The 11462-nt window shown below is 43.1% G+C and overlaps 1 protein-coding gene across 2 annotated transcripts in view; it reads left to right on the top strand.

Annotated features, from left to right (window-relative positions):
- The first annotated feature begins 213 nt into the window (after window positions 1-213).
- AFF3 (ALF transcription elongation factor 3) overlaps window positions 214-11462 on the top strand; it is a 336079-nt gene continuing 324830 nt past the window's right edge. For both annotated transcript variants that reach the window (XM_074815074.1, XM_074815073.1), the window contains exon 1: window positions 214-311. In XM_074815074.1, the coding sequence (XP_074671175.1) occupies window positions 259-311 (53 nt within the window). In that variant the 5' untranslated portion in view covers window positions 214-258. The remainder of the gene's footprint in view (window positions 312-11462) is intronic.

Below are 11462 nucleotides of genomic sequence, written 5' to 3'. Positions count from 1 at the left end.
GAGCCGCGCCGCTTGCAGAGGAGCGGTGGCACGGGGAGGGGTTTGGGGGGGGTTGGTTGGTTGGGGTTTTTTTTAGGGGTTAGCGGGAAGAAGGTGGTGACGGGGGGGAGGGGGGGGTCTGTCCCCGCCCGCGCGTGTGCGGAGAGGGGCCGGCGGCGGCGCCGGGGGTGCTCCGCGCCCTCGCCCTGCCCGCGGTGCAGTTAAGATGCGCCCCGGACGCCGTGTGGTTGCAGCGCGGTGGCGCTGACATCGCTCACCATGGACAGCTTCGACTTAGCTCTCCTTCAGGAGTGGGACCTGGACTCTCTGTGGTGAGTGGTGGTGCCTCTGCCTCCCCCCGCGGGGAGCGGCAAACGGGGGGGCGGGGGGGGGAGGGGAGGGGGCAGGATCTGCGGGGAGTGCTATAACGGGGGGTGTGCAGTCACTGAAGGGGGTGCGATGACTGGGGGATGTGCAGTAATTGGGGGGGATGGCAGTAATTTGGGGTGGGTGCGCACTTACCTGGAGGGGCGCAATAAATTGAGGGTGCAGTTGTAGTGTGCAATAAAGGGGGTGCAGTGGCTCGGGAGTCCAATAACTGGGGCGGCGGGTGCATTAGCAGGAGAGGGTGCAGCACCCCGGGAGGTGTCTCCCCTGCCACTTGCTCTCCCAGCGTTGCTGGCCCGGGAGGGGCAGAGGGAAGGGTGCCCCTATCCCCTGGCTGCCAGGGTGGGTCCGGGAGGTGAATGTGGTGTTTGGCTGGGGGTTCTCCTGCACTCACCCCCCCGCAGTAATCCCCTGTGCTCACCCGCCACTGGCGCCCCGGGCTGCACTCCCGTAGCTCATACCCATCCCTCCTGCACGCCCCTTTCACATACCCCCCCCCTCGCCCCGCAACTCCCCCCCCCGGGCCGCCTTCATTGCCCCCCACCCCCGACGCCCCTCTCCGCTGCTCTCTCCTGCCCCTTTCCCCCCCCCTCTCCCCCACTGCATGCCCTTGACCTCCCCCTGCGCACCCCCGTCCCTGCCCGCCCCGGCGGCGGGTGCGGGGCTGCCAGGGAGGAGGGGAAACAATTTCTAGAAATGTCATTAGCGGCTGGAGGTGGGAAGCGCTGCCCTCCCCCCCCACCCCCCCGCACCACCCTCCCCAAGCCGCTGCCTCTGCCAAGTCCCGGAGTTTGCTGCGGGAGCCACGCTGCCCCCGGGCGGCCGCCGCTCCCCGCCGCCCGCCCGGCCCGGCCCGGCTCGGCCTCGGGGCGACGGGCCCCCCTCGGGGCCGGCTGGGGTGCGCGGGGCGGGGACACACACGGACCCGCTCCGTGGCGGTCACCGCCGCGGCCACCCGGGTGCGGAGAGGCGGCGCCGGGACCCCCGGTGCGACGCCGCGGTGGGAGCCCGCGGTGGGACGCGATCCCGGCAGACCCCCGCGGTGGGACGCGGGTGGGGTGCCGCGGGGCCCCGCCGCCCCCACCCGAGGGGTGGTGGGGTCGCCGTGGGGCGGGGTGGGCTCCGCCGTGGGGGCGGTGCTGCGACCAGCCGGGGCAGTTTGTGTCCGGCCGGCTGGCTCGGTACTTTGGGGAGCTGAGATGACTTTTGCCTGAAATCGGTTAACGGTGGGCGGGTTTTTTTAACATGTTCGGTGATCTATCGCTTCTGTCAGTAGGGTGCGCGGCCGACAGCGCCGGCTTATCTCTTCGGTGGCAGGTGTAACAAAATAAACCGGACCAGCGAGTCCCATTAGTTGAGCCGCTTCTTAGGAAGGATCTCAGGATGATGAGAACAGCTTGCACTGCGTAATGCGGGTGCTTATAAATGCATACATTGATAACATCCAGCCTAATAAAACTTTTATATTGTGATGGGAACTTTAAAGAGCACATATAATACAAAATTAGTTACTACCCCATAAAAGTTTTTAATTACAGTGTTTCTGCCTGTGACAGAAGTTAAGGTTATGTCCTCGTTTCAATTATAAATACCAATATTCAGTTTATATCCAAACCATAACATTTATCTCTGGCCTGATCTTAAGTTTTCAGTCCACACACATAGTTTTACAACCAAATTATATGTTTTTTTCTGATAAACAAGAACGGGAGAAATAATACTTTCACACATCTGAATGCTTTTCCCTTGTCCTTGAATGAAGACAAACTTTGGGGGAATTTTCTTTTTCCAGCAAAACCGTGCTGTTCATTAGTCTGTTCTGCAAGCTGGCTATTGGAGTTAATATTGAATTTGAAAAGCTAACAATGTAACTCTGGAAAGCTGGGGCTTTAGGCTGCTGTCTGGCAAGTGCTCCTTTTCATAACCTTTTTAGCATGCTTTTCTGCTGTTGTGGAGCCGCTTTCAAATGACTGTGGTCGGCATAAGGCTCCTGGATGGGACCAAAGAGACATCAACCATTTTCCAGCTAAATTACCTGCTTAAAAATGTCTGCACTTGCGTTGCAAGTGATCTTGTGGTTTCGTAGGTTTTGTTTGTTTTCCTCTGTAGTTGTTGCAGTTTAGAAGATAGGTTCAACAGAACGGCTTCAAATAACGCATTAAAAGCCATTGCATAGTGGCAGGCCTGCATTTGTTGGCTAAACTCTCACCCCTGTGTAGGGGTTGAACCCACAAATGTCGGGAGCAGTGCCTAGTGAGGGGATCACGCCTACTTTAAGCGGAGCTCATCGGGGGAGCAGGGGGTTTGCAGGTGTTTGCTGTTGCATGTTTGCATCCTTTTGGGGCAGTAGGTTTTGCTGACTGGCTTTGGCTTGGAGTATCTGAAATCACGGGCTGGAAGTTTATCATTGAGCAGCTGTTTTGGCAGTTGGTTTGGAATAGTCATTTTGAAAAGTCGTACGAGCAGTATTAAAAACTTACTTTTGCTTAGTGAAAGCTTCCAAAGTCCAATGTGAAGGCCAGCAGTGCCTCGGTGCTGCGGTAGCTGTAGCAGAGGGCCCTGGGTCGCTCTCCCATCGCAGGCAGGGTGTCTGTCGCACACCGCCCTCCTGCTGTCCTGCCTGCTCGCTGCTTGCTGACGGGCAGGTTATGGACATTCTCAAGAAACCCTCAATTTGGAGACTACTAAACTTGACCAAAACAAAGCTGGTATGTTAACTTTAAGCTCCAAATGCTTGTCAGGATTACTTCAAAGCAGTGCAATTGTTGCCAAAAAGGGAAATAAAATATACCACATAGATAGGAAGTACTTCATGGCAAAGAGCAACACTTAAAGAGGCTTAATTTTCTTTGCAGTGAGAATGAATGTTGTCCTTTATTCTTTTGAATGTAGTCATAATGGCAATTTGTGCACTTAATTTATGACTGAAAATCCACTTTTTGCAGTATTTGGTGAATGTTTTGCTTAGAAGTGCAGTAATTAAATATTAACGTGCTGTTCTAAAGTGCTTTTTTTTTTTTTTTGGTATGTTCTTGGAAAATCAAAAGGGGCTTCCACATGAACAGCAGCATGCTAATCAATTCTCATTAATTGTTACTTTTATACTATTAATGAATTTGCTCTCCAATTAATATGTGCTATGTCTTTCACTTTGCTGTAGCATAGAAAATGTAATCATATATTGTGTCATGGCTACAAGACAGTATTTAACTAGTAAGCTGCAATGGGAGAATATTGTAAGCTGTTTTCTACTAAACAGTAGTTTTTCCAGGTTGTATTGATGCCAATAACACTTCTGCTTCCCAGAAAACTACTATAATTCAAATAGTGAAAGCCGAGTACAAACTCAAATAGAAATTTTAAGAAAACATACCAATCTGTGGCATAAACAAAACTTGCGCCCATTTGGTAAGCTTTTTCTGGAACATTTTGGGATGATCAGCCCAACTTAACTCAAGGTGTTACCGCTGACTAACACAGTTATCCCAAACACACGGCACTAACGACTTTGAACCACAGCCCCATCTCCTGTTTTTCTTTCTCCATGCATTTATTTGTATGCTGTATGTGTAGTTTTACTTGTCCAGGCTCAAGGATGTGGATTCTCCAGTGTCCCATAACTTTGTCTTTGTTTACACCAGACAAAAAGAGGTGGAAAATCTCAGTTAGAGGTGTTTTATATGTCTCCTGTACAGCAGAAAACATACTATACATGACAGAAAACAGCAAATGAGCAGACCAGAGGACTTAATTGGAGTGCCAGAACTAGTTCTGCATTACAGGCATTCTTGTTGTTATTTGCTTTATTTAACAAATCTAGATCAAAATTCAGCCAGGTCCTTAACTCTTGTGCTTAGGTTTAGGCACAGTGATAGCCCTGGTGAAGACCGCTTAGTAAAGGCTCTCCTCACATGCTTGTCTAAGATACATGCGTAGGCTGAGTTTTTCCCCATTCATTAAAAACAATTAGCAGATTTATTGAAGCACTTACTGTGTTGTACCAAACAAGAAAATAATTTTGAGTGTAAGATGTTTGTTAGCCACAAACAAAACAGTGTAAAAGAAGCCAAGTATGTAATCAGTTTATTTGGTACTTGTCTGATGTTTCTGGATATTTTGAGTTAGCATCAGTTTTGTAGGGGTTGGGTAGTCATGTAAAAATGTATGGCTGTATAGCTTCCAAGTCGAGATCAATATCGAATGCCACAGTGTAAGGTGGCCCAGCATGTTTTACAGACCATGTATTGAATTATTAGTTCATTTGCTATCTTTGGGTCTGTTCCTGCTCCATTTGAATTCAATGAGAGTTTTGTTTGGAAGTTGCTATTAACAAAAAGTGGCCAGACATCCAGCAGTCTTATAAATGAACCTTTTGTAACTTCTTGATCCCAGGTTGTCTAGCTTTTAGTCACTACATTTTATATTTCTGCAAGTCAAGATTTTTTCTCATGTTGTGCAGTGTTTTACTGGATACAATTTTAGAAAGCTAATTCTACAAATGCTTCTTCAGTCAAAATAGAATATCAGGATGTTTATTTTCAGGTAACAGTAAGCAGCTACTTTGAGGGGAGAGGGGTCACTTGAACCATTCTCTCAGTAGGGTGAGAGGCTGGACCAGATTACCCTTTTTTGCAGACAATAAACAGCAATAATACCTCCCTCTCATAAAAAATTAAGTTAGTGTCTTCTTTTATCTCCTGTCTCGTTTACAACTCTACTCCAGCCTGTGTCTTGGACTTTGTCCCTTCTTTCTTTCCTTTTGGCTCTTGGCCTCTTTCTACCAGTAATGCTTGAAATCCTATTTGTCTCCTCTTATTTCCATCTTTGTGGTGTTTCCCATTCTGCCTTCCTCCCAGTGTCAACTCACAGTTACCACCTTCCTCTCATTGAGATGCCATCTAAAAATTTGCTCTTTCTGTGATGATTATAAGTTGTGAGTGAACAATAACACGAGTAATAACTATAGATTGTTCCCTTCTCCTGCTTTCACAGCATGTTCTTTCTTCCTGATGCCTGTTTTTTAGGCTGGAAGCCCTTTGGGTCAGGAATTACTTTTATTGTTTGAGGGTTTTTTTTTCATACAGCACCGAACAAATTGTATGTGCTAAACATTATAAATAATAAGAAGAGAAAGATTTTCATGGTCATAATACTTTATAAACATCAGCTGAATAATATTTTAAAAAATATGTCTGTTGTGCTGTGTGAATGCTCATTTGCTGGATGTAATGTACCGCATCCTCCTCATTTGGTGTAAGTCTCCACCGAGTCCAGAGGCCTCTCAGATGAGGATCTGGCCCATCACGTCTGATTTGCAGTACTCAGTCACACTTTTTTAAAAGAATAATTACTTTTTAAAAATTTCTGCTTTGTTTTTGTCTGATAAATGAAATTTTGATACACCAGTAGGACAGTGAATGTGCTATCATCTCTTTCCCTGAGGACTGTTTGAGCACCCATGCCCAATTGTGTGATGGAAGAGAACAGCCCTTTGGGCTTTTCTCCTAAGACTCAGAACTGTAGATTTGTGCTCCTCTGGGGATGTTTTCCATCAGAAGTTGAGGAAGAAACCTTGCTAGGTTATTAGAGAAGGATTTGGAAGAGGCCATGAGGTGCATATGGCATTTCCTACTCTATGTGAATATTTCGAGGAAAATACCAGGTTTCTTAAAACTCATGGACGAGAAATATGGGACATTAAGCAAAAAAAAAAAAAAAAAGACAAAGAAAAACTACTGGCTGTGGGAACATCTTGTCATCCATATATTAGCAATAACATCATACACAACTCCACAACACTCTCATTAGAGAAAGCAACTGTTTAATTGCAAGGTTTTTAACCTCATATAACAAATTAATCCATTTGCATCATATTTATGACTAGGAAACAACAAAGCATGGATAAAAAGAGTTCCAGCAATTATTCACAGCGTATGTTCAGAGATACCTTAAAGTCAGGTTATAACTTTATTAACAATAGGAGTAACAAAGTAAAATCAGCGGAAATGAAGAAAACCTGATATTACATACAGTTAGAAAACAGGGAGGTTAAATTCTGTGTGAGACGGTGTGTCATCTAACAAACTGATCAAGTTGTAACTTCGAACTGACATCCTCACAAAATGCGACTTCAAAAACATGATATTTTCTAGGAAACCCATGTAAAGTTTCTTTGTATATGGGCTGGCTAGCTGTAAAGTTAATTCCAGTGGAAAACCACAAGTTCTTTGTGAAAAACTGAAAGTAGGAAAAGGGAAAGCTGTAACTAAGCTTCCTTGGTTTTGAACAAAACTATCTGTTCGGGAACCCTGCCCTGCTGGGGAATGGGAATTACCATTTCAGTGCTGCTGGTGGGGGCTGGATTTGCTGGCTGACTGCTCCCAGGGAGCCCTCCGGTCCCTGCTCTGGCTGAACCCACTGTGTTCGCATCATTACCAGCATGGCTACTCACTGGTCTTCTGTCTCTTAAAATCAATGTTAGGACACTGGCTATGCTTGCTGGTGCTGCCTAAGGCCCCAGAAGAACAAAAATGGACACTTGTAGTTTAATACTCAGGTAATAATCTATATAATTTCTGAATAACTTGTGGGTAACTACAAATTTATGTTTAGGAGAAAGAGTGAATGAACTATAGTGACAGTTAAATGAAAATGATGGCAATTATTAATATTCCATGCTAAACGTTCTCTATGTCTTTTGAAAGATAAAAATGCATAACTTGTCTTCCTCTCTTACAGCTTGGTATCTCAGCTTTCCTAATACCTTAAGCAAACAAAAAGTAGCATTAGTGACTTAAGTTGACTGCATTTTATCCTCTTAGGAAGATTTTAACCTGCATGCATGTACCAAGGACCTGGATATGGATGTATCTTGGGAAAGACGACAGTAGGAATGCAATTTAAACTTATCCTCAGAGATCCTTTATGTATTTTTTAAAAAATAAATTAGTTCCAATGCAGCAGTGGTGGTCTCAGCAGTCAGGAAACACTTAAAATTATGCAGAAGGGACCAGAAATCTTTGCTAAGAAACTTTTTGTTGCTATGTTTTGTTTCTCAATAAAGATGATCTACAACTGTAAGTACTTAAAACTAAAAACAAGAGGGTTGTATCTGACAAAGCCGCACAACTTCTTAATGCAACCCAGTCTTTCCGTGTGGTTGTTTTCACATGTTTTGGACCAAAGAAAGAGTCCTTTGTGGCTCAGCCTCGTTTGACTGAATGGCAGGAGTGGACAAATAGAGGATGAAGGTGGTGTCTTCTTACACTGAGTATGTTTTGATTGCGTTGAGCTGTGATCATTTCTTATTGCATGTATCACTTTTGAAATCCATTAGGGAGAAATGGGTGGCCTTCCTAGTCCATGCATTGCCATAATAGTGCAGTCTAGGTGCCAGGGTATTATGATGACCTGTGGTGGTATGAAAAATGCAAATACAACAGACAGATTAATCAGGAGGAAAAAGCATTGGTGAAGTATGCATTTGCAGGGTTCAGATTCAGAAGCCATCCCAGCAGTGGTCTCTCCTGCCATCTATCTCCCTGTTTCTATCTTGCCTCCTTTGCTTTGGTCACTGTGAATATTTTGGGGAGCCTGTTCTGATGTGTGAGTGTTGGCAGATATCCTAAACCTCCTCTGTGGGGGTTTAGCTGTTGTTCTGACGTTGCTAAGTGGTGTCTACCTCCTAGCGTTGCACCAAGAGAAAGTTGATTCTTTCAGTTATTGACCACTTCTGATTGACCAGGAGAGTTCATCTCTCAGGTCTGTTGATTTTAGGAGGGAATGACGTAATTTTAATGTTTTTGTGCTCCCTTTGTCTTAGAACAGCAAGTGCAATAGGTGGTTGAATGTCAGTCCAGAACAAATGAACAGAGTTTGCAGACAGGGATACTCTGGAGAAGATAAATATGCTGATATGCATCCAGTAGAAGACACTTCTTTACATTTTTATTTCTGAAGTTGTCAGGGAGGGAACCTGTCATGTCAACTGTTTTTAAAGGACAAAGTAACAATAAAAGCTAAGTGTGCATTTCTTCATTTGTGTTTGGCAAGGAGAGTGTAACATTTTCTGCAGGATGATGACCTTGAGTTAACTAAATGTTGCCAGTTTAAAGAGTAAATTAATGTTACAATGCGCTTTGTTTGTGGTTAGGCCTGAAGACTGTCAGGAATTTCTTAGTACAAAAGGTGATTATGTGCTAGTCTATTTACTCAGTCTCCTTGCAAGAAAACCACCATGAACAACTGATCTGAAATAATATCACCACGTTGCCTTGCATGTTTGGGTATACCATGTGCTTGCAGCTAGCTTGTGGAGCTCTACCCCTTTCACTATGTAGATGGGTCCAAAAGGGCCACAGGTTCGTACGTTTCTCCTAGGTCATTGAGTCAGACTGCTGCTCTCTCAGATAAAAGAACCTTTTTCTGAGGAGTGAATCCCTTCAAAACCCAGTCATGCTCTATCATAAAAGTGGCAAGAGTTTTGGGTTTGAGTTTTTTTGTCACTGCTACTGGCTTTGAAAATCTATTCCAAACACAGAGCATTGGTAGCAAAAATGTACATATTTCCAATATATGCAGCTTAATGTATCCCTGGCCATTTGGTACACTCGAATCTGCAACATCTGAGGTAAAATGGCATTGAGATAACCCCAACAAAGGAAAGAATAGATAAATGCTGTTGCTGCTGCACCTGCACTGGCTTTTGTAGATCCAAGCAAAGTATCTCTTTAGGACACTCTTTGAGGCTTTGCACTGCACAAGAACTTACTAGCTTGGGTGCGTGGCTGCACAAACATGATTACATACTATGCGGTAGAAATGCAACCTTTTTTTTTTGTTGTTCTTAGAAGTATATAAGTAGCAATATCTTGAACTAATTACAGCTGATGTAAAGCACATTTAAGGAAACCCATTAGCGAAGAATTAGAACTAGAGCAGATTAGCTATTCTTTAATGGCCTTGACTGTAGATCTTTTGATGCCTTGGTAGCTTTTCTAACACTCATTGCTCATCTGTCTTGACTAAATGACTGAGAAGCTTCTTTCAAGTCACAGTTTGGTTGTAATGTGAAAAAAACCTGCTGTTTTCAGCTGAAAAAATTATTATCTGGAAAGGTAAACTCTACTGAGTTCTGTACTGTATTTGTTGTTGAGATTTAAAGCATTATTTTACTGCTCAATGTGACTGTATTATAGAAAGAGCAATCTCTAATATGCTTCCTTGGAGCTATTAATTATTTACTTTCTTGAAATACAGATCATAAACAATTCTACATGACTTTCCTTCTTACAGACTTTCTTGTCTCTCTATTTTTGTATGCTTTGCAAATGCCTGTAAATTAATTTTCACTGAAAGGGGAAATAAGTAATTTAGACTATTGCAGCTGTTTCATAATTAATTAATTTCAATTTAAAACAATCAAAGAGTGCCCATCCATTGTTCTGTGTGCTTTTCTGAGGCATTAAGATTCACAAAATCAAAATAAGTTCCAGATGGAAGTGCATAGTTTATAATCAGAGGAAAAAAAAAAAAATCTGGTTTTCTCAAAAACCTGAAGAGTCCTGCCCTGATCAAAACAGAAAGTATTACATTTAAGTATATTTTTCAAGTTTGGAGCCATTACTTTAAGAATTACTTAAAAGTACCAATTTGAAATGTTATAGAGAGCATTAACTTATAAATAGAAATATAGAGTGAGAGAAACAGTGATGTAGGACTATTTATTCATTTGTTTCCTCAAATACTGCTAGCATCTGTTAAAATGTAACAAGGCTTGCACATTTTCCCATTTTTGGCACTCTGTTTTCTATGATAAAGAGAAATATTTGCAATGATAAATCATCTCTTTGCTAATAATCAATAAATAACGCATTCTCCTGAGAAAAAAATTATGGTAAAATGAAATGAAAAATATTGAGCAGAAGGAAAGCTGGTCAAAATAGTACACTGAGAAAGTCTGTATGCTCCTATATTTTAATAAATATTAGGGTTTGTGGAAGAACTTTTAACATGGCAGTTTGCAATAAGAATAAAAAGTCTTTTCTGAACATGAAAGACACTTATGTAAGAGGTTTATATTATGTAAATGTTACTGTTATTTGTGATGGCCCATTATAAAGGAACACTTTATATTCAGAAAAGCATTTGCAAATAATGGAATAGATGCAGCAGTCTTTAGTCCTGACTTGGACAACTTTCTCTTTGAAGTCAATGGAAGTTTTGCCTGAATAAAGGTGGAAGGAATTAGCCCATTCATTATTATCTGAATTACATCAAGAGCTGACTGCTAAACAATAAAATCATGATTCATAACATAACGGCTTCACTTAATTCTTTTGTAGTCTTAATATATCTCATTATATGGTACTTCTGTTCTTTCCTCTCTGTGCAGTATTCAAATTAATAACAACCACCTTTACATAACTGATGGTTAGACATGTTTTGCTGCCTTAGCAAGATCAAAGGATTTTATATACCCTTTTTGGATAGATACCAAGAATGGGGTGATCAATCTCTTCTGTAACCATTAAGCACAGTGTAAATATCTCAGGGTACCCAATTAGACACAAGTGGTTTGCCAGATGCTGAGAGCATCACCAGTTGTCAAGAGCTTCCCAAGTCTGTGGGACAGGTCAGAATTTATTAGGGATTAGTGGTGGTCCGAGTTGTCATTCCATTGATTTGTGCTCGTTCAGCTGTGCCCTGCCATAAGCAGCCTGCATGATATGTGGAGATAAGGTTCAAGTGACAGATACTTCGCTTCCCCCAAGGCACCTTTGGGTGGGATGGAGGCAGGGATGGACACAGGGGCTCCAGTTCCTCTCCTGTGACCAGAGACGAATGGGGGTTATAGTAAGTGAGACAGCAGAATTAGAAGGGCATAAAAGAAGGAGGCTGAAGAGAACAGCCCAAGAAAAGGGACTTCCAAAAAGGCTTTAATACGAAGCTGAGTTAACCCCTCACCAGGAAGCCATCTGTAGCCTTCAGGCTTTGAGAATTCTTTTTATCTAGAGATGTAATTGAAACAAGATGTGTAACAGCTGCAAGATGTCAGGTTTGTCAAAGTAACTAGAAAAATGAGTTCTGTGACACAC

This window comes from Strix aluco, chromosome 2, assembly GCF_031877795.1.
Source record: "Strix aluco isolate bStrAlu1 chromosome 2, bStrAlu1.hap1, whole genome shotgun sequence".
Classification (NCBI taxonomy): Eukaryota; Metazoa; Chordata; class Aves; order Strigiformes; family Strigidae; genus Strix; species Strix aluco.
Note: the sequence above shows the minus strand (reverse complement) of the source record. Positions and strands in the feature narration are given on the sequence as shown.